General features: G+C 38.6%; 1 protein-coding gene across 5 annotated transcripts in view; it reads right to left on the bottom strand.

Moving 5' to 3' along the window:
• Positions 1 to 24,062, bottom strand: part of DIAPH3 (diaphanous related formin 3) — a 516,220-nt gene that overhangs the window by 475,070 nt on the left and 17,088 nt on the right. For 3 of the 5 annotated variants that reach the window (XR_013550080.2, XM_078433000.2, XM_078433008.2), the window contains exon 2: positions 14,450 to 14,482. The exons of the other annotated variants lie outside the window; for them this stretch is intronic. Coding sequence is in view for 2 of the 3 variants with exons in the window: in XM_078433000.2 (XP_078289126.1) it covers positions 14,450 to 14,482 (33 nt within the window). In the remaining variant the exon portion in view is untranslated. The remainder of the gene's footprint in view (positions 1 to 14,449; positions 14,483 to 24,062) is intronic. 5 annotated transcript variants of the gene reach the window in all.

The following is a 24,062-nucleotide window of genomic DNA, read 5'->3' as shown; positions in this document are numbered from 1 at the left end:
AAATACATAAACATTAAAAAAAAAAAAGTACAAAATAAGAGTCATAGGAGTAAAATACATACGACCCTCCTATGTTACAACAGCAAATTAAATTTGTTGAATACCTCAGGCTTAATTAAAAGCATTCCCAGGTATGGATGCTCTATCAAGCACTACAGGTAAATTCCACATCATCTGGGCACTACTGACAAAGCTAGGTGCAAAATGAACTTTACTATCAAATCATTTAAACATTCTATTGTTTTGTTTTGTTTTGAGAGATAATGCTATGACTCCACTCATAAATGGGGGGGGGGGGTAAAAATCCCCCTCCTAATTTATCTTTTATAGAATTGCTCATCCAATTTGCTTGAAGGAAGGCACAATGAAACATGAACAAAATTTTAAAATACCTTGGTCTGTAAATGCACAGTACAAATCCCCATTACACTGACTATAAGTTGGTTATTCTGTATTTGGCAATGGGACTGGGAGTATGTTCCCAAGTTGTGCACCTGCACAGCTACTGTTCATTTTCCGTGAAATTCTCCTGAAGCTGAACTAGAAACACAACCCAAGGAGGTGAACGGTGCCAATGACTTGCCTTTGTTGAAGAATTGGTTGAACACACAGAAGACTGAGAGAATTTTATTTTAATGCTATTTAAAGGTAGTACACCACACTTAATTAATATGGCTTCAGCTGTGTCTGGGGTGTACAGAGTTTTATAAATTAATATCACTTATCTTCACGGGAAGTTAAATGAGCACCCTGCTGAGTATTATCTCACACTGATAATCAGTAATTACAGTTTAAATAAAATTAATTAAATGAAAAACAGGCTCTAAAAAACTATCTGGATTTTAAGCTATAGTTTAACACTGTAATAGTGACAAAGTTCTATTACAGTGGTTTAAATACTGACAGCAGTGACTTTTTTTTAATTTAAAACAAAAGGAAGATGTTGTAATTATTAGTCATTTTAAATTTGAAAAGCCTGAAAAAGTATGTATGATCATAAACACACTTCCTTAGAACCTACAAGGGACTACATATTTTCATGGAATCCAAGAGAATCAAGCAAATAAAAGTTCATCGTAATTTTAAGTCAATTCTAGGTGAATGCACCGCCAAAATCTAGGAAAAAAAAGATTATTTAAAATTATCTACCAGTTTTCTACAATCTTGTGCCATATTTAAGAAGAAAAAAACCTAACAGCTAAAACAGCTTGGCTTTTTCATTAACTTTATTAGTAAATAGGCAACTAGCTTACTAAAAAAGCTCCAGCATCTGACTTCTGAATCCTGCCCAACCACCTGTTTGCTCTGTCACCCTAACCGAGCTATTTAAACCTTTCAAGATCGTACCTATCACAGGTAGGTTCATAGGAAATGAAAATGCTTCTCACCTTTCAGTTTTGGGTTAAAAGTCCTGAAAAGCTGTAGCTGACAGCTCTAAAGCAACACATGTATCTTCACAACTCCCTTCATTCTCTATCACCACACATAGTTCATTCTCTTTACATGTCCTTTCATAAGACTTAGGAAAACCTACAATTTTTTCATTTGTTTTGAAAATGTTGACTGTCTCTTGCCCACTGAAATATAAGTGCCATGCTAAATGAACCATCAACTGTCTTAGTCACTGTAGTAGGGAAATGATCCTGACTCAATTGGCCAATAGGATACTGCAGAAATGACGGAGTGTGGTTTCCAAGACTAGATCATAAAAGATGTTACAGCTTTTGTATTGCTCCCGCTTGGATCACTCAGTCTTGGGTATGCCAGGAAGACACTCAACACCTAGGGGGAGGTCCACGTGTCAAAGAACTGAGCTGAAGAAACTGAAGAGGCATAGAGGCCTCATGTCAACAGCAATGTGCGTGTGCCATCTTGGAAGCCCATTCGAGCTTTCAGATGACTTATTACATAGCAACAGAGCACTAACAGCTCCTCATAGAGTAATACTTGTAAACAGCTCTAGCCAACATCTTCACTACAACCTCCTAAGACCCCCAAGCCAAAACCAGCTAGCTAATCAACTACCAAATTCCTGCCCCCAGAAGAAGTGTGACATACTAATCGTTTGCTGTTTTAAGTCACTAAGTTTTGGGCTAATTTGTGAGCATAGCAACAGGTAACGGTTACAGTCACTATATATGTTCAGCCTACAGCACAGAGTATAGCAGATAGCTAGCAATCAACTAATCCATGAAGGTATGAATAACTGAATAAACAATTACTGGATAAAATACATAAAATGCAGTAGGTCTCTCAAGAGGTTTACCACTTGAAGAAAAAACCTGATAGAAAACTTATTATAAATAAAGATAAAATACATAGGTGCCCCCAAGAAAAATCGTAAGCCAAGTACATCAGCGACAGATAGGAACAAGTGATTAATCCTAGGGTGAGGGAACTTCAAAGGAGGCTTGGAAAGAGAATACATCAGGGAGTCCTGTGCAGCTGATGGGAGAATTACAGAAGATGGTACACGTGGGCAGCCCAACAGTATGCCTGCCTAGTCCATGGTCTTCACTAAAACGCTGGGAACATCAGTATTACTGAGAACACCATCGGTGAGAAACTAGCCATTCGCAGGTATGAAAAGCTAACCATCCCTGTCTGAGGCCACAATCCTATTACTCAATACCAATTCCCACCAACCCAACCACTACTGCATTCTATCTTTACTATCCCTCAGTGTTACAAGTGGCCTTTCTGGCCTTAAATTTAGGTTATAGTGAAACTACACTATACTCTCTAGCCAGAGGCTTTGAAAGCAATGTTTTACCATCACCCACAAAAAACAATCATCTACTTACAGTAGTTTATTTACATTTAAATTTCATATGGTATCTTATTAAATGAGAAGTATATTTATTAGGTTATTAAAATTCCTTGAATATAGATTGTAATATGTAGTTAGTGTTTTACAGCCAACAGGTGTAGGGCAACAAGTGAAGATGCCTGCACAGGGAAGAACGGAGGCCCCCAACAACAATCAGCACCAACTTGGCCAGTTGCAAGTGAACAACCTATAAATGGATTCTCCAGCCCTATCAAGGCTTCACATGACTGCAGCCAGAGCCCACAATGTCGTGCTTATAAACTCATAAAAACTCTGAACCAGAACTATCCCACTAAGATGCTTCCAAATTTCTGACCCAAGAAACTGAAATGTTAAGTGTTTATTATTGTTTTAACACTCTAAGCTTTGAGATATTAGCAATAGGAAAGTAATACAGAGCTCCTCATAGAATACTTTTAAATGCCTAAAATAAATGTAATTACAACAAAAATGGTGTTATGAAATATCTTAAATTTTAGAGTAATAGGTCTTAATACATTACAGAACATGAGGTAACAGGAAGTCTAACTTCAACATAGTGTTGAACACAGACCACCTTTCAAAATACCTTCAGTGGGACGCCTGGGTGGCGCAGTCGGTTAAGCGTCCGACTTCAGCCAGGTCACGATCTCGCGGTCCGTGAGTTCGAGCCCCGCGTCAGGCTCTGGGCTGATGGCTCGGAGCCTGGAGCCTGTTTCCGATTCTGTGTCTCCCTCTCTCTCTGACCCTCCCCCGTTCATGCTCTGTCTCTCTCTGTCCCAAAAATAAATAAAAAACGTTGAAAAAAAAAAAAATTCAAAATACCTTCAGTAACTATAATGTGTTTTGAACATATCTATTTTCTGGGTTAATCAAGTCACAGGTCAAATCCTACTATGTGTGTATGCATTTTGAATTTTTAGTTTTTTGTTTGTTTAGTTATTTAGAGAGAGAGAGAGAGAGAGAAAGAGAGCATGCGCAAGTGGGGGAGAGGCAGAGAGAGATAGAATCCCAACCAGGCTCTGCACCATCAGCGCAGAACCCACGAACTGCGAGATCATGACCTGAGCTGAAGTTGGGTGTTTAACCAACTGAGCCACCCAGGCACCCCTTGAATTTTCAGTTTTTAAAGAAGTTACAAATACAGGTGAAAACAAAGTTTTGCTTACAGATTAATGAAAACGATTCAATCTTTTTTTCCATTCCAGTTCAAAGACACCATGAAGGTTACTACAGACTGCCTGGAGGTCCATGGACTGCAGTTTAAGAACCCCTGATAGTAGATATGGAATAACAGAAACAGGAGTGGAAAGGAAAACAACTCCTGTGTCTAATGTCTCTCATGCATTAGGGGCAGAAACTATAAGACCTAAAGATGAGACCAAAAAGGAGAAAACCAACAGAAATCCTTTAAAACAGCTAGAAGCTTTTGAAGGAAGAAGCCAACAGGAATGCAAAGCTTTCAAAGAACATCTAGGTTTCAATTAGAACAAGAAGGAAAACAAACATTCAAAAACAGGCTTTGACTTCCAAAGGGCAAAGTAGGAGGGCTTGAGAAGCCTGGAGGATGTGAGATAGGATGCCTGAGAAAAAGAAAAAATGGTCCTAGAAAGGGAGAGAAGCATCTAGGTGCTGATAGGGATTGATTATGACTTCTGATGTTGACTTAGATCAACAGAAAAGTGATGTGAACTGTAGTAACTAATGAAAACTAATAAGGAAACAAATCATGAAATCATGTAGACTGTCTCTTCTTAAATCATCTTCTCTCTGTCCCTACTGCCACTGTCCTAGTTCAGGACACTTGGACAACAGCTGTATACAGCCTCCTGGCTTGCCTCTAGGTCTTCTCTGTCCCTCTACCCCTAACCACTTGCAGCCATTATCAACAACTGACATCATTTTGATCTTACTGAAATGTAAATCCAATCCTGTCCCTCACTCCTGTACTTAAAACCTTTCAACCTTTGCATCCCCATTACTCAAAGGAGGACATTCCAGTCTTATCATGGCTCAAAAGGTCCAGCTTGATCTGAACCCTACTTTCTGTCCAGGCAATCTCTTCACTACTCTACCCGCCATTACACTGTAGGAACCAGATGTAATGAACAACTCAGAGTCTCTTAAATGTGCAAACTGTTTTTTGTGCCTAAAAACCTACCACAACCACAACTCCTATCCCATCTCCATAATCGGGATCATTTCACCTCAGTCTTTGGCTTTCAGTTTGAGCTACATCTTAGGTAGGAGCCTTCCAGACTCCTTAAAACTAGGCTGGATGCCCACAAGTCTGGTGCTTGCCATTACATAGCACGAGTACTATTCTAAAGTTACCCCATCATAGGTTTATTCATTATTTTATTCACCACTGGACCTACTCCTGGAACTTAGCATAGTTCATACAATTAGTGCTCTATTAGTCTTTGTTAAGTGAATAATAAATAGCTTTCTGTCCTCCATGCCTGGGATACAACCCATTACTTCTTACTTTGCTAATTCCTTCCCAGCAATATCAGGATGAACTCCAAGTGTTATGTCTTTTATATATTCATTAAGAACAATCTGGACTCTTCCTAACACTGACCCTTCAAAGATTGGTCCCCTAGATTAAAAACAACCTTGAGTTCTAGAATATAACACCAGGTGACAAGAAAAATATCCAAAGAAAAAGATAATCCCTTAAAAATAATATTCAAACCCCAAAGTTTTACTTACTCATATTGTTAAGCACAATTCTAATTTCTTATATACAGATATTAATACTATACACATAAAGGAAATAGAAGTTAGCTCTGTAGATAAATAGCACACTTTTTACAAGACATAGACCTGTACTACCCATAAAACAAAAGGTTTCTGAGAACACCAACAATTGTTTTCTACTTGCCTACCTGGCACTTCCATCTGGGATCCATTCTGTTGGTATCCAGGGAGTAAAATTATCAGAGTAAAAAATTACTACAACTCAGGGCACCTGGGTGGCTCAGTCAGTTAAGCGTCCGATTTTGACTCAGGCCATGATCTCATGGTTCGTGAGTTCAAGCCCCACATCGGGCTCTGTGCTGACAGCTCAGAGCTTGGAGCCTGCTTCAGACTCTGTCTCCTTCTCTCTCTCTGCCTCTCTTCCTCTCACGCTCACTCGCTCTCTCTCTCTCAAAAATAAATAAATATTTTTTTTAAATTACTACAAATCCTACAACTCCTGCCAGCCTATATTCCAACTTGTCCTTCAAAAGTAGCTGAAAAGTCCCCTTCTCTACCAAGTCTTCTCCCAACCTCAAAGATGACCTTACAACTCCACTGGATTTTAGACACAGTGCAATGGGCCTAGAACAGTATTAGTATACCTATACAACCGTAAACTGTATACACATCTGTTTCTTCACTGTTCCCAATGGCAGAACAGTCATATTGATCTTTATATTCCTATAACAGTACTAACCACTCAAATGCTTAATGAATGAATGGATAAAAGGATGAATAAACAAGTCTGCACACCCCACTACATCTTAGTCTGTTCAACTCTGAGAGCTCTTGATCTAATTCCCAAGTTTCTACTGATTTGAGGAGGAGCTCTCTAAACTATCCCATAAATATTTAAAGATTCTAAGACAGTACTTAAGTGTTACTACTGAAAACCTAAGTACAGGAAGCTCTAATTAACTCATATTAATGGGCTCAGAAAGGCCCACCTGACTTAGTGAATAATTTAAGCTTAGAGAACTTGTTCTGATGTATTTTACCACATACATTCAATTGCCCCAGTCCATGCTGGTTTATCTACTTAACACAGAAGAGTTTATTTTGAATATATAGCTTCAAAGAAAAACTGGAAAATCTCACACTTTTTGTATTATCATTCATGGTTTTTAAACTTACCAAGGAAAACAGAAGTTCATAAAAGTGCAAAATGAACTTCAATCATAGTACAGACAGTTTTATGTCTTATTAGACCAATAAGAAAAAAAATAATTGTTAAGCTCTTTTTTTAAAGTTGATGATGTATGTTCTATTGACTTTCAAGTCAGGAACATAAATAAAATCATTCGTTTCTTTCCTAAGTACAATGTCTAACTTGGCACATATCCCACAAGGGATATCACATCTAGGTACGTCCAGGAGTAGCCTGTAGGTAGACAAAACTTGGTTCCATCAAGTGTATCTATCTGGGGAACTCATCTTTGAGTGAACCAGTCTCGCAGATAACACCCAGGAATGTGCTAGAGTCAAATAGCAGCATTTACATCAAGCGAGGCACAAGGTCCACAGAGAACAATGAAAGTTTCTCATAGCACTCATCAGAACCCACACTCAGGCAGTATCTTCAATGGCTCTAAGACCTCATTCCTGGTGGCAAAATTTGAGGGGAACCAAGAAAGCCTATACTTATACCTGGGAGCAGATCTGTAAAGTGGTTTGCAACCAGAGTTTTTCCATGTCCTTTGTAATTAAAAAAAAAAAAACAAACAAAAAAAAAAAAACAAAACCAGACTCCTATCCTTTACCTGTTGACATCTCTCAGTCACAAATGACTACTCCTTCAGCATAAATGTTTCTCAGTTTTGTTTACTGGAAATACTAAAAATACCTCATTTCTTATAGAAAACTTCTTACAGATGTCTTTATAATTCTCAGGATTAAGGTAAGTGACTAGGATACAATTTTCCCTTGTCAATTTAATTTAGAGATCTCAGGCACCTGTGTGGCGCAGTTGGTTGATCACCTGACTCATGAGGTCATGATCTCACGGTTCCTGTGTTCAAGCCCTATGTGGGGCTCTGCACTGGGAGTGCAGGGCCTGCTTGGGATTCTCTCTCTGTATCTCCCCCCGTCTCCAGTTAAGTCTCTCTCAAAATAAATAAACTGAAAAAAAAAAAAAAAGCTTTAAAAATTTTTGTTTAAAATAAAGGTCAGAGGTTTCATATAGATGGCTCCAGAGGAAAAGCAGGAAACGAGAAATATACTTTCAGATTTTATATTGGCACTCTCAGAGGAGAAAGGGATAGTACTTAAGTGGCAATGTAACTCTCTTGGTAAAGACCATATTCTCTGGAATCAGTCTGCCATAGTTTTTCTGGCTGCTTCATGACATTGAACAAGTTACATAATCTCTTTTGCCTTAGTTTCTCCATCTTTAAAAATGGGAATAAACTGGCACTTGGGTGGCTCAGTCAGTTAAATGTCCGACTGCAGCTCAGGTCTGATCTCCCAGTTCGTGAGTTCGAGCCACGCGTCGGGCTCTGTGCTTACAGCTCAGAGCCTGGAGCCTGCTTCGGATTCTGTGTCTCCCTCTCTTTCTGCCCCTCCCCTCCCTCACGCTCTGTCTCTCTCTCCTTCAAAAATAAACAAGCATTTAAAAAAATCAAAAAGAAAAAATGTAAGGTTTAATTTGGGGCATGAACAGTTTCAAGTACAGGTGAGACATCCATACAAAAGTATTCAGTAGGCCAACAGAGTAATAGATCTCAACTTAAAGAAAAGGTCATAGACAAAGACATGGACTAAGGTCATCACCCCAGTCCAGCACTATACACAGGAGAGCGGGGGCCTCAGTAAAGAAACCTGATAAATGACAATAGTTTAAGATAAGCAAAGGAAAACCACACAAAACAAAAAAGGAAAGGTCATGGGGATATGAAATCAATAAAGTTTGTGTCCCAGAGGCCAAGAAGTATTTGTTCAAAAAGGAAGGCAATAATTGTATCAAGTATAGCCAATCAATCTAGTCAATTTCCAAAGCCTACAACTTAATATTACTGGGGATATAAGTAGTTATTTCATAATGATGAAAGATTTACTACAATCCCAAATGTATATGCACTTAATTCCAGAGCTTTAAAATATATGGAGCAAAACTGATAGAACTGATCAGAGAAATAAAATATCCAGAATTATAGTTGGAGACTTCCACACTTCTCTCTCAATAATTGTTAAAACAAGCAGAAAAATCAAGAAAACAGGATATGAATAATACTGTCAGCCAATGTGACTTCTTTATAGATCAATCTAACACAAGCAAAATGCACATGTAACATTCACAAAGATAGACCACATTCTGGGACAGAAAGCAAGACTCAGCAAACTGAATTATGATTGAAGTCACACAAAGCATGATCCCTGGCCACAAGGAAATTAAGTTACAATTCAGTAATAAGAGAGTTCAGGAAAATCCCCAAATATTTAAAAGTTAAACATAGACGTAAATAACCAATGGGTTAAAGAAGAAATCAACAGGAAAATTGGGAAATTTCTGAACATTCAGAAAATGACACAGCTAAAGTAGCACTTAGAGGAAAATTGATAGTGTAATTGTTTTTATATTAGAAAACAAAGGCCTGAAATCAATTAGGTAAGTTTCCACTTACTTAAGGCCAAGTCTCACTCAAGAGTAATTTGGCCCTGTATCTAGTAATAGACATTACAAGGAATGGCAAATAAGCATAATAAACGATGCTTAACATCATTTGTCATTAGTGGAAACAATCTGTCAGTTTCTCGTAAAGTTAATCATAGTTACCACATAATTCCCCTTCCAAAATGAAACCATACCCCCAAAAACTGTACTCAAAGGTTCACAGTTTTATTCAATCACCAAAAACTGGAAACCCAAACTGTTGAATATATAAACTAGAAGTATTACCAAACAATGGCATACTATTCAGTAATAAAAACAACGAATTCTGATACACCCAAAGCACTAGAGCGGGCCTCAAAAGCACAATGCTAAGAAGTCAGACACAAAAGCACTATACTAAGTGATTCCACTTATATGAAATCCTAGAAACGGAGTTATATGGTACAAAAAGCTGACTCATGTCTCCCAAGAGCCAGGATAGGCGGAAGAAATTGACTACAAACGGCACAAAATCTTTTGGGGTGATGGAAAGCTTTTATATCATGATCATAGTGTATACATGATTGTATACGTTTGTCAAAAATCATCAAATTGTATCCATAAAATTGGTATATTATGTTAAATGTAAATCTTTCCTCAAAAAAAAAAAAATTCATGTTACTAACTATACCACTAATGCTGTGAATGCATAGTTCACCAAGCACTTTGGCATTATTTTTCCCTTGTAAAGCTCTATAACCAGGGACACCAAGGCCCAACAGTTAAATACGCAAAGTCACACTGCTAGCAAGTGGCAGCAACTAGAAAGAGTCCTCAGATCTCTCTGTGAGTGTCTGCTCTTCATTTTATGATCTGAGGACTCTTTCTAGTTGCTGTACAGGCCAAGGTCTCTTTTTAAGCTACAGTCATGAACCACATGTGGGACAAGGAACCAATGTAGTGGACTGGATCCGCCTTCCTTCCCACCCTCTTTCTTTTGTTGTTGTTTTGTTTTGTTTTGGTGATTTTTGTTTGGGGGGTTTTTTTTGGTGTTTGTTTGTTTGTTTGTTTGTTTTTTAATGGAAAGGAGAGGAGTAAAAAGCAATAGAAAGGAGTGGAAAGGAAAAGATGAGAGTTCATTGAGCTTAGAAACATTAAATATTAGTTCATAAAACGGTTTCAACGGAGAGAGAATTTGTATGTGTATGTGAGCTGGGCTACAAAATGAAACATACTTAGTATATATGCTGGGTCCTATTGTCAAGAAAGTCTGAAAATCCTTGCTGTAGGCTAAACCAGAGATTACAACAGTAATATTGGCTACCAGGGGGAGAAAAGAGTAGACAGAGAGGATCAGTAGGAGCACCGCACTTGAGACAAAAGGTTCTGAGGGACAAGGGAGACAATAACCAAGTCAAAAACAACTTCTAAACCACAAAAACACTCCGTGGACATGGTCATGGAGAATTCAGTATTGTGTCAACCATATTCAATTTCTTCCTGTTGACCTATTGCAACCAGCCTCCCTTCGCTGCTCTTGTCTCAACCTTTTTGCCTCTACAAAAAAAAGCCTTCTTTTCAACCCAGGTACAGACAATGGATGGTTGTAAACTAAGTGACTTTTTCACCTCGGACCGCACTTTACATGGCATGAATGCTCAGGTATTTGTAGAATGAACACTGTTTAAAGTATAAGAACTCTGTCTCAACACTAGAGCAATACTTCCTTCAACCAGACAGCGTCCTATGAAATTCTGATTGTAACTCAGAAAATAACCTTGAAACGTGAAGTACTTCCGTAGGCCTTTAACAAGCAATTTAAAGGGATGGGTGTTTAACACTAATGCTTCCCAGAATGTTGCAACTTCATGTTTCTAAAATACCGTTATTCAGATCTGTGACTGCAGCAGACGCCATTGTTATGGCGCCTTCTCTCAAGTTCTGCCAAAAAAAAAAAAAAAAAAAAGCTATTCTCACATTAAGAAGCTCTGAACTGAAAACACACATACCATACACATGTTGTCGGGGTAGCAACCTTTAATTAGAAAACATATTGCTAACACACATCAAATCATCAGTGGCCAATGCTTCTCTGAGCTCTAACTCACCAAAAATCATTTATAGAGCCCCCGAAATATACAGCTACGCTTTCCTCCCTCAAAGCTCTTCATCAATCTGTGACATAGCCTGTAAGGCTCAACTGCAAACCTGTCACGTCACCCCTGCTGTCTGTGCACTGGGACATATTTTTAAGAGGGGTTAACAAGGAACAGAAATGAATGCAGCAGTTCAACACACTTCAATGAAACCCACCAAAACTCTATGAGGAAAGTAGAAAAGGTATAATTAGTCCTGCTTTACAAGTAAGTGAACAATCAGATAATTGATTTGCCAAGGTCAAAGAGCTAAGAAGAGGTGAGGTTCTGTCTTTCAACAAGAGTCTTCCGATTCCTAATCCAATGCTCTTTCCATGGTGCGTCAATCAATGAGTTAGGTTTACTTTTCAGTGTGTCTTGTTCAAAATAGCCAGGCTTTTTCTCTAAGCTCCACAGCAATGGACCCAGCTGCCTGAACTAGATTGCCTGCTTGATCCCTCCCTGGTCTTAAGCCCTAGCCTACTCAAGAGCCAAGCTAAAGCACAAGATCAGAAGCGATCAGGGAGAGCTGGGGAGACTGTAGTTCAGTTAATCAAAAGGGAAAAGGTCAAGGAGGAATCTAGAACAGTCATACGTCCCTCTAAGGTAAAGGCAGAGGCAAGGCAATGGTCAGTGATCCAGGCAGGTGGTCACAAAGACTAACAGCAGGTCCTTGTCAAAGCCCCCCCCCCCTTTTTTTTTTTTAATATAAAACTCTTTTACTCTGTGCAAAGGCAAGGGTCCATCTCTGGGAAGCCTGACCAGGACCAAGCCATCCCCAGATCCAAAGGCAAGTAATCCAAAGTGATGATTCACTCTTTTCATTCCTTCAACAAAAAATTTATAAAAATGCTTAACATAATACTAGACAACATACCAACATGCTGTCTCTTCCTTGAAGATGTTTAAACTGGTGAGAAAGTCCTACAATGATATACTGCTTTGATAAAAATACCACACAAGGCAGTATGGTAACTCCCAAAAAGTTCTGACCTTACCCCACCCAATTACAAAGAATAGGGGAGAGGAGGAATGGGGCAGGATGGAGAGAAAAGACTGAAGTCTTCACTGGAAGGAATCCTTTTGTTAATGTAAGATCAGAGCAAGATAGCTTCTAGAATGACTTGGTGAAGCCAAACTGTAGCAGGACTCTGTTTCTAGAACTTAGGGTAGAGACTGTGGGTGACAATGTGCAACGTCAATCATAACGAAGCAAAGATCAGTAGCTCAATGAAGAGGAAGAGGGGTGCCTGGGTGGCTCAGTTGGTTGAGCTACCAACTTTGGCTCAGGTCCTGATCTCACAGTTTGTGAGTTTGAGCCCCGTGTCAGGCTCTGTGCTGACAGCTCAGAGCCTGGAGCCTTCTTCGGATTCTGTGTCTCCTCCCCTCTCTGCCCCTCCCCTGCTCATGCTCTGTCTCTGTCTCTCTCTCTCTCAATAACAAATAAACATTAAAAAAATTTTTTTAAATAAAAAAAGAAAAAAGAAAGAAAGAAGGAAGAAAAAGATGTGTAGTGCCCATAAAATATGAACAAATCTCAAAGGTCCCAGAATAGCATTCAGCAATAGAAAGGAACCAAGTAGTGATACAAGCTACAACACAGACCTTGAAGCCATTATGCGAAATGAAAAAATTCAGTCACAAAAGACCATTTATCACAGGACTCCATTCATAGGAAATATCCAGAAGTGGACATCTATGGACCAAGTAGACTAGCCATTCCCTAAGTCTGGTGGAGTTGGGGGTAAATGGTGAGTGACTGCTTTTAAGTAGGAGGTTTCCCTTTGGATGATGGAAATGTTCTAAAATTGATTGTGGCAATGGCTGTACAACTCTGAACATACTAAAAACCATTCAGTTGTACATTTTAGATGGGTAAATTGTAGGCTATATGAACTATATTTTAATAAGGCTATTCTAAATCTACCATTGTATATTCTTACAGATGTTCAAACATAAAAATTACAGATGGTTTTATTATCAGTCATAAGAAGGCATTTGAAGGCTGAGTTAGCATAGTACATGTTTGGGTTTGGAGCTTTGTGGAACAAGATTCAAGCCACAGACACCCAACTTTCCAGCTGTACATACTTGGGCAAACCATGTACTTAACGTAGTTGACCCTCAGTGCAACTGAGTGCTAAGAGGAAGTCAACTCTACTTTGCATGATAAGAAATAACATGTTCTCTGTGTAAGTGTTCCGTATCACTACAATTTTCTAAATACCATTATCTGAAAAATCTTATCCAGGAAAGCTTACATGAACAACCCTTGTTTTAGATATTATCCAGAGGAATAAAACAGAACATTCTAATTGAACTTTTCCATCCTGCGTGTCACGATCTAGATCTCATTTCTCTTTGCCTGTCCACTTTACCCAAGTACCCAAGATGGTACGTTGGATAATGGGTGCGCTAGACATTTTTTAAGTGTTTACCATGTTCTACGCATTCTGTTTCATATTACATGTAAGGTGAATTTGGATTCAGAACCAGATCAATACAGCACTGTGCTTTGTCCTATCATGCTTACATATTTTTTTTCACATTATTGTTTATTTCAGCCTTACTACTGTTGTTATTCCCTTACCGTTAGCCAAGAGTTACATTCAAAGATCTATTTCTCAGAAATATGTACTCGAATATACAACAATCTGTAATGGTGCTATAAAGTGTTAATTTCTTATAAGCAAGCCTATTGTTTTCAACATGCAGAACAAATAGGAAAGCATGCCTGGTTCCCCCATTTTTGAGCATTTTTTTTAATACACGCATGACATTTTAGTCTGGTTTACTTTGTAGCAACTACATATTTCAGAAAAGCTGAATGTCTTTAGGTGTTATTTTTTTTTTTTTACCTCCTTTTTAAGTGTGCAATTCATCCCCAAAGAATGAGACGGATTTGAATGATTCAAAGTTGACTAACAATTTGTAATTAAACAATTTTTTTAAATTAGCCCATCAACGAGTTACTAGTTCCTTTTACTATTTAAAAGCAAAAACTGTCATGCATTTTACCAATTCTGCCTCTTATTTTAGCACTATAAAAAAACAGTTGGTTTCCAAAACATGCAGATTTTTAGCAGTTTCAAAGGTGTTAGCCCAGCACGCCATCAACATTACATGGTTAGTTAAGATTCACAACAAAAGAAGTGTTGAGTATAACCTTACCATATCATCCGTCAGTGTCCTAATATTTAAATGCTGCAAAATGAAAGAAACCAATCATATCAGTAATTTATAACAGCTTTTATTTTAGTTAATAGAATACGTTTAAAAATTCTACAATGCTAAGTTGAATGTAATTAAACTACTGACAGTCCAATAAAAATGAATTATACAGCATTTTAATCACTTTCTCAAGAAGATGGACAAAAGGAATGTGGTAGTTTCAAACATTTCCTAAGATTTCTTAGACTTGCAGACCTCACAAAGTAGAAACTTAACTGTGGCACAATAAATCCATTTTCCTGAAAAACAGTATTAGTTACCATTAAGTATATGGACTTATAACACAATGGATATGGAGACTTAAATGTGAAAAAAAAAATCTGAATCATAAGACAGTGAAACTTTAAATGTACCATTAGCATGCAGCATAGTAGATAATGAAGTACTTTGCTGGCTTAATTAACTTAAACAATTCTAGTAACGAGGAGAGTACTGGAATGACTATTTGCATCTCTAACATCAGTTTGATTTATCACCAGCGGTGACAGTAGACACTTTTCAATTTCATCGCTAGCTTCTTTGAGAACCCTTTTGCTGATTTCCCTGCTAGACAAACATAAGGCCACTTTAGAAAGTGAATAAATTAGTTTCTTACAAAGTGGTTCAAAAGAAAAAGCAGTTAGGTTGGGGGGGGGGGGGGGGTGGGGAGACCAAAAATCTAAGTTTTCTAAATTCCGGAGTCAGGCAAGATTTTGTATTCAAGTAGCTAGAATCCATTTTCAATTCTCCCTCATCTTATTCGGTAGCAGTGGACCTTTTAAAAGGGCAGAGAAAGGGTCAAGTGCATTCCTAAATAGATCAGATTTTAGAAGTATAGAAAAACACGTGTTAGCATTCATCATATAACAGCCTGAGTGGCACTAGTTAAATTCAACGTTGACACAATGAAATTTGTCATTCATGTTTGTATACTGGAATACACCTGTATGCTCATCAGTCTATCTCAGTGAGGATCCAGATTAAAAAGGGGTACAGAGCAAATCACTATCCCAGATTCTCTTCTCTTTGACTAAGACATTCCTTCCAAGGGCAGAGGATACACTAATGGGAGGGGCCCAAAATCAGCTTTGTGTATAACAAAGCTGAATAACTGACCATACTACTAGCCACACCACCAGGCTCTAGCCTAAATTCCTTGTTACACTGGGAAGAAGGAAGGGATGGGAATGAATTAATAGATTTAGTGTTTAATTCTGGGTTAGAATTTGCCTTTAGTATTACCTTTGGCCCCTGAAAATAACAAGCAAGCACACAAGTCCTTAAGAGTGGGAGTAATCCTGGGCAGAACTATAAAATTTCTGAGGCACTGGGAGCCACAGTCTCATCCCAGAGACCATTACTAGAATTAAACTCCAGTCCACATGGCTCTCAAGTTAGCAGAAAAAGCAGCCGTGGAAAGGCTGGGTAGGATACTGTTCCCTCTAACTGCCTGCTACATGTGTGCTTTCCTGCCAATTTCCTGTCAACAGAGATTTCCCACCCACTGAATGTGGTTAACCACATCTCTATTCTTCAGAGATACCACCCGAATCACAAGGCACATCTCACCTGAAAGGGGTCATTTTGAGTTCCTCTCACAAGACAAGAGGAATGCAGTCAACTACCAACACAATAGCATCCTGGGTAGCCTAATGCTTAAAAAATAAGGCCAAAGAGAAAGGTTCCAGCTGAAATCCTATTCAGAAAAGTACACCACAGTCAAGAGAAAACACCTTCCTACACCAATGAAATATTCCCAAATACCAGTTTGACTTGCCTGAGGAAAATGCTATAAAAGCCATGCCAAGAGAATGAAAATAGACAATTTTAAGAGAAATATGAGCAGATCCCAAGTAAGATTCATGGTCTAAAGACTGCATAAAAGCTATGAAAAGTACAGCACCATACAGGAAAAGCAGAGGATGTAGGTTACAGGATGCAAAATACAGGAGATGTAAATAGCCAAAAACACTATTTTTTGCATAACATCAAAGGCCTAAAGCTGCACAGCCTTTTAGAGTTGAACTCATAACTTTCAGAATAGAACAGTCATCCTTGTGTAGGAACAAGACACATAAGATCCATTTTTTTTTTTTTTTGTCTTAACTTTTTTATATCCTTGAACTACCTCACTGAGGATCTAGTTTTTTGTTTTTGGGGGTTTTTTTGAGAGAGAGAGACAGAGAGAGAAAGCAGGGTAGAGGGGCAGAGAACAAGAAAGAGAATCTTAAGCGAGCTCCTCCATCCTCAGCACGCAGCCCAACACAGGGCTCGATCTCACGATCCTGGGATCATGACCTGAGCCAAAATCAAGAGTTGGACACAATTGACTGAGCCACCCAGGCAGCCAGGATCTAGCTTCTAAAAGGACTCAATCTGTGAAATTCTTTAAAAACTATGGAGGCACATATATAAGTTCAGTCACTATCTATATTATACATAATCTTTCACAAGAAAAAAACGTGTGATGAATTACTACAGAATTATAATTCAGAGGTAACTTACAAGGAAAAGGAAGAAACTCAAAGGGATCCAAGTGCAGGAAGTTTAACAGTCAGAGAGAAAGGCAAGAAGGTAAGGTCAAGTTCATTATTCCTTCTCCTCTGGAAAACACTTGCCTATCGATTCTCACCACTATCCACACCAGGATCCAAAGAAGCCAGTAGGGCAGGACCCGTGTCAAGGACCATGTCAAGAACCCATGACAGGGCTGCAGAGAGTGACTAACAGTAAACAGCTAGAAAATGGATCAAAAAATTTTGGTTTCTATATCCAAACAGTGAAGCCAGAATAAGTTTCACTTCAAGATTGAGCTTTCAAAAAATAGAAATTACATATTTGTTTGCATGCATACAAACTGAAAGAGACTACTAAAGACTTGTTAGCATTTAAATTTTTTAATAGATCTAAGCATGAGTAACTTCCCCTAAAAACTGAAATGCCCAATCCCAGTCTACTTCAAACAGAACTGAAAGTAGAAATTAACACTAAAGTCTTATTTTAACAATGTGAAGTTATTAGCAAGTGGCACCCTTTTGTAGGATGCGTGAAAGTTATTATTAATTCAAGTTTACTGTGAAGTGGATGTCATGTCAAGGCCCTACCTGTTTAGATGACACACTTCTCAAACGTGGAAGGGGTAGGGAGAGAGGAAATGATGGACATAAAACCCTCAGATAATTCTGTGGGGTTTCAGCCTTTGTATAGTAGATAAAAAACGACAAGGTGACATCCGTACTCAAAAACAGTAAAGAACTTTATTATAAAAAGTTATTATTTTTATACTGCTACTTGAGGTACTATTTATATGTCTGGTTGGCCGTGACCCTTAAAAAATGCAGTATTTGCTTTATAGCTACCAGCAATGCTCTTTACTCATTCTTCTGGTTGGGGAAAACAAGAACTATACCCATCAATCCGGCTCAAGAGTAGCATTTGAAGATATCCATACCAAGAAGGAAGTGGAAACATAAAATGGACTATTAAATGGAGGCAAATAGGAACACTTTAAAAATAACCTAATAGCAACTTTTAGGATTCTATTTGTACCTACACACACACACACACACACACACACACACACACAAATTGAAACCATACCATCTGAGACATATTAAAACATTCATACCTAATGTGATTTTGTGACTTTGTGACCTTTAGTCACAGCATCTGGTCAATGATTGTATAGGTATTGTTAATGCTTTGCAGCATGGATAAAATCAAACTGGTGATAATACCAAAATAGTTCTAGACACAGAACCATTAGTAATTGGTTAAGGTGTGGTATTAAAGCGCATCAGAGCTCCCTTCCCAAGACAAAAACCTCATTTTTCTTCCTACATTGTTCAATTCTATTTTCTCCCTAAAAAGTAAGGAACAGCTCATATAGATAGGCAACAATGTTTTCTGCTAATGACAGTTCCTAAGATGAATGGTCAAGAGGATCACTCTGGAATTGAAAAGAAAAAGTCTTTATAGTTTTTTTTTTTTTGGATCCTATGTTCTTTTGAAGAAAAAAAAAAGGTAGAAACACAGAACGTAGGTTGCTGTATTCACATTTAAGCAAGGCATCAAAACCTTTATTGAAGACCCTACATGCTGCCAAAAAATAGATCTAGAGCTTTCAAAGCACTCTGTGAAATGCTGTAAATATCAAGGGGTATGAAGGAATGGTCCTTCCCCCAACCAACTTAGTTTACAAGGAAGCAACAAAGACACCAGATCAACTGTGTAATACAAAACAACATACAAACCCAAGGTCCACATACAGTTTAAAAAAGGTTCCAAGCTGTAGCTTGAGACTTTTAGCAAATTTTATATTTTCATTGGTTAGCACATCGGAACTAGCTGGGAGCAAAGGATCTGTCCATTAATGTCATTAGGTACAGCCACCACCAACTGTCAAGTTAACAAGCACTAATCACTGTCAAAGCCAAGTACATGCTAATCTTTAAAAATAATTTTTAGCTGTTGCAATCTAATTTAATTTACATCCTTTAACTAGGTCATTATGAGTAGCCACTAACAAGAAGAACACCTCTAAGAGCAAAGCCTCTGAATGCACTTGACTCAGACCCAATTTTCATAAACTAGACCCTCTAAGCCACCTAGTTTCCAGCTTGTTAGTGTGCACTAGAAACACACCAAGATTTTCTTTATAAAAGATGACAAGGTCTCAGCTTCTCAAGATTCTGATTCAGCAGGTCTACGGTGGGGCTTAGGAACCCACACGCGTAAGGGGCCCGAGGGCAATGCTGTAGCCCTCCCAGGACCATGTGAGAAACCCTACTCCACACCCCGCCAGCCATGAAACACTTCCTCAGCCTGCACCCATTCGAATCTCGGGACATGCAGCTCACTTTAAAACCGGTGTCCCTGAAACAAGCTAAATGAAGGGTACAGCTAAGAAGTACAAGAAATTTTCAAAGTGAGAAACCCTAAGCTGGTACAATTGGGACAGGTTTTACTGCCATGTAGTGACAGGCACCAATTACTACTGCTGTAAGAGAATTCAACACTCCATGGTGTGCAGGATGAATTATTACATCATTTATTCAAAGGCTTAGTTTAAAAAAAATTTTTAAAAAACAAAGGCTTAGTTTATCTCTAAAGCTACAATAATTCACCCTCATAAGCAGAGATTTAGTGAAGTATCAAAGCTTGCTCGTTAGATCAACCATGACATGACACTATCTGCTTGTCAAAATAAGACACAACAAAGTTAGACCCAAAAGGAAAAAAGGATTAGTCTTCTTTTAATCATAAGATGCAGATAAGGTTATGGTAAAGCATTGCTCACACCTGTTTCAAATTCCAGATTCTTCCTTCCCACCAACACCTACTTTATCCTAACAGCATTTCTGGTCCACACACCTTTGTTTGTTTTAACGTCAATGCCAATTGTAAAGACCGCAGAAATGTAAAGCATTATTACTAACCATGACACTAACCACACCTACAGAGCCTAAGGTTCATTTCCCAGGCGACTACACAACATACCTAGATGTGACAACATGCAAGGGCTCCAAAAATAATACTGAAGCTTCATAGCACCGAGGACAAGGGTAGAGCTGGCTCTTTGATAATGTCAAGAAAAGCTTTTAAGTTGACTGGCTCTTCATGTGGTCATATTTTTAGACTAAGGTGGAGACAAGTGAGAGATGTTAGGAACAGGTGAGAATGAGTAGGAGCTCTCCAGCTTCTTTTAATCTGTTCATCTATTCAAAACCATAACCCTGCCTACCTAGAAAGACACACACCTGGCCATTGTCCCAGGCTTCTCTCATCCACCCAAGATTCCAACCTCCCTTCTCCATAATTCCTTCTTTGGGAAAGCAGAATCACGGAGGAACATTAGCTTTCAGGAGGAGACATCATTCAACCATCCACAGAAGTGAAAAAAATCATTTCTAAGACAAGTTTTCAAAAAGGATCAAAAGACAGCAACAGAACTGCTAGAAAACCACCACCTCTCTAGAAAAACCAATTAAATTGTTACCTGGCCCTCTCTCCTAGAGGACACATCACAGGGGCAGGGCACCTAACCTTTTTTTTTTATTCTAACAGAACTCCAATGTTCTTTTTCCTTCAATAAATTCCTTCAACATGGAGGTAAAATTAAAGGGAAGCCAGAAAGGCTAATTCTAGTAAAAGAGCTTTAATACCTATTTTAAGATGTTTTCTTCAGCTGTTCAAGTTCTTGTCACCTCTACTACCAGCTCAAAACCTCCTCTGCAGCGGGTCCAGGAGCAAACAATTCAAATACCTGAACCTCTCTACAAGTAGATTTAGTCCTAGGACACCAGAATTCAAGACCTTTTTCATCATCTGGAGAAGGCTAGAAAGTATTTCAAATATTCACTGTAGGAAGAGTAAAAATGGTCCCAGAGCTTCCAGAATTACCTTGAAGCTTATTCAAACTACTGGGCTATTTCTGAGCATGATTCAGTCTCCTAGAGGTCTTGTCCAAGACACAAATGTAGAGTGAATATTCCTGGAGCTAATACACCACCTTGCAAGGAGGATTTTGTTTTACATTCTGGTATCACCACAAGGAAATTAAATTTGGTTGAACCTTTTTAGAGAACAATTTGGTGACACAAACCCTATGTTCACATTACTTAAACTAGAATTACTAGGTTTTATTGCTAAATTAATTACATCTAGAATCTAGAGTTAGGAAATAAAACCAGAGGTTTATACACACTTACCTACAGAGTTTATCTTAAATAGCTAAAATCATAATCAACCTAAAACTTCCCAGAATCTGGGAAAGACTAAATAACTAGAGTCCTGCCATACGGACTATAATGACATGTGAAAATGCTTACAATACAATGTTACATGAAAAACAAAAGTCGCATTTAAAATGGCCTATCTGTGGGGCACCTGGGTGACTTAGTTGGTTGAGCACCTGACTCTTGGTTTCAGTTCAGGTCAAGATCTCACGGTTCGTGGGTTCAAGCTCCCCAACAGGCTCCACACTAACAGCACAGAGCCTGCTTTGGATTCTCTCTCCCTTTGACCCTCCCTGCTCTCACTCTAAATAGATAGATAGATAGATAGATAGATAGATAGATAGATAAAAACAGAATTGCATGTGATATAATTCCATTAACATTCTTATAGAAAAATATAAGTCAGGAACCATTTTTATTTTAATATAACCGGATTGTGGGGTTTGGAGCAATTTTCCCCCCCACATTTTCCTGTATTTTCCCAGTTGTCTAGAATAGGCTTATTTATTTTATGATGAGAAAAGCTTTTTACTGTAGTATGGACAGTACTTTTCACACCAAGCAGAAAATATAGGTAAGTTCCTTTTCAAATAATAATGTAGTAAAAAAAGAAAATCTAAAAAATCTAATGCCATAAACACAGACTTTGTTAGGCTAGGAGTTTTTTTATGCATATTTTCAAATATGTCAGAATACATTAAGGGCATTATTCATTTGTTTTGTAATTCACATATATGAATTAACCAATTTCAAAAAGCTCCTTGGTCTCGTGAATTATTGATGTCACCTGCTAGAGACTTAATTCCAAGAAAAATATACGAATCACTACATCACAAGCACAAATCCTTTTGACACAAATTCAATTTCTGTGGCAATAATATATTGACTTAGCTTTATTTTTCTATTTTATGACACTTATTAATGGCAGAGATAAAAGAAATCTATCATTTTTCTTTATTGTAAATGTAAATGATCTCATGCTATGTTGAGAATGTTAAGGTAAATACCACTCACCTGATAACTTTTTAATGCAAATGCGGACAGGATACCAAAATAAAATAGAACTTAAGATTTTAAGTGAAACCTAATCTCATACGCCTAACTTTCCTACCGCACAATTAGACTGCCAACATGTGCAAGACATTACGTGGAACATAAAGAGGACTCAGTCCCTGGCTTTAGAAGCTTAAAGCCAAAAAAAGCAGCAAGACGATAACCACAATACAAGACACTGAGAGAGGTGTTCAGTGGTGACTGGAAGGAAAGGCAGCCTGTACTTGGTAATTATACAAGCGTAAATACATGCTATTAACATGCAAACATAGGCATGTTCAGAGACTAAGGTCAAATAAATCTTCAGCCATGATTCAGGTAAAACTTGTAACGCAAAAAATTACTTTTCTTTCAGCATAACGGATTCCTAAGGCTTTCATTCAACAAATGCTTATTAAACATTATTGTGTTCTTGGCAAGAGGGTACACTAGTTAAGAAAACAAGGATTCCTGTCCTAAAGGAACTTTCCTTCTATTGAGGAAGAGACAGTAATAACAATAAGTAAGTTACAGAAGGTGTTAAAAGGTAACACTTGTTAGGCTAACATGAAAAGCCATGCAAGGCGGGAGGGAGGGTTTGCAGGTTGGGGGAGCCAGGGCTTGCATAGGCCTGAGAAAGTGGCGTTGGAGCGGAGCTGAAAGTGGACTAAGGAGATAGCGATGTGGACCCGGAGGAAAGAATTCAGAGAAAAAGAGCAGCCCTCTAGAAGGAGCACATCTAGAGTGCTCAAGCAACACGGAACCAGCATAGCTACAGCCTCTGACTCATATACTGCCTTGCGTTATCCAGGCAGAAGCTAACAGCCAGGATTCTAGAAGCAAACTCACCTGGATTGTAATCCAGCTCAGATACTGATCAGCTGTGTGACCCTGGGCGCTTCAACTCTCTAAGCCTCGGTTTCCTTATCTGTACCAGGAGAATAGGAAGCATCTGTCCTTCTAGGCTTGTTAAGAGCCTTCACTGAAAGGCTACATCAAGTACACAATGCGCTATACCTGGTGGTGAGGAGCCTTTAATAAATGTTAGTCCCCTTCCTTCCCACTAACACCCCACCAGCGTCATCTTGGTTTAGGTCTCCATCATTCCAACTCAAGGCCACATCCAATAGTCTCCTCCCTCTGGGCCCTGAAATCATCCTCTAATCCACTTAAATCCATTTATAACTGACATAAATGTGTGTGTGTCCCCTCCCCAAACTGGGCACGGGCTCCTGAGTGCAGGGATTTTTTATCACGGTCATTTCACCAGCAGGTCTATTTGCCGGTGTTGGTCATACTGGGCCATTCACTTTTCAGTTGCGGAGGCCTCTCACGTGTTGTCATTTCTCTTTGGGGCTGAGAACTCAAGCAGTGGCAGCTTCCCAATGTCATGTCCAGAGCCAGCATGTTGCCTGGGCCTCAGGACACTAACAGCTAGATGGGATGAATGAGATGTGAGGTCAGCAGCCACACCGAGTAGGTATGGCACAGATAAACCTATAGTAAAGGTGGGTCACCCTTCATTATCATCAGGAAACAACAAGCCCACACCTCTCTCCATCCAAAGCTCTTTTGTTTACAATTCCTTTGGGTCAATGATCATTGTTTGCAGTTTGTGTTCATGTCTTTCATTTTCTTTCTTTCTTTTTTTTTTTTTTTTTTTAACATGGAGGGACCTTTTTCCTCTCATCTTTGAACCTCTAGACCTAGTACAGGAAACATTTTAGGTCAGTTATTTTCAACCCTACTAAAAAAGACAATCACCTGAAGAGAATCACCTCAAGCGTTTTTGTTTTCTTTTCCTG

The sequence above is a fragment of the Panthera onca genome, chromosome A1 (genome assembly GCF_046562875.1).
Source record: "Panthera onca isolate mPanOnc1 chromosome A1, mPanOnc1 haplotype 2, whole genome shotgun sequence".
Taxonomy (NCBI): Eukaryota; Metazoa; Chordata; class Mammalia; order Carnivora; family Felidae; genus Panthera; species Panthera onca.
Note: the sequence above shows the minus strand (reverse complement) of the source record. Positions and strands in the feature narration are given on the sequence as shown.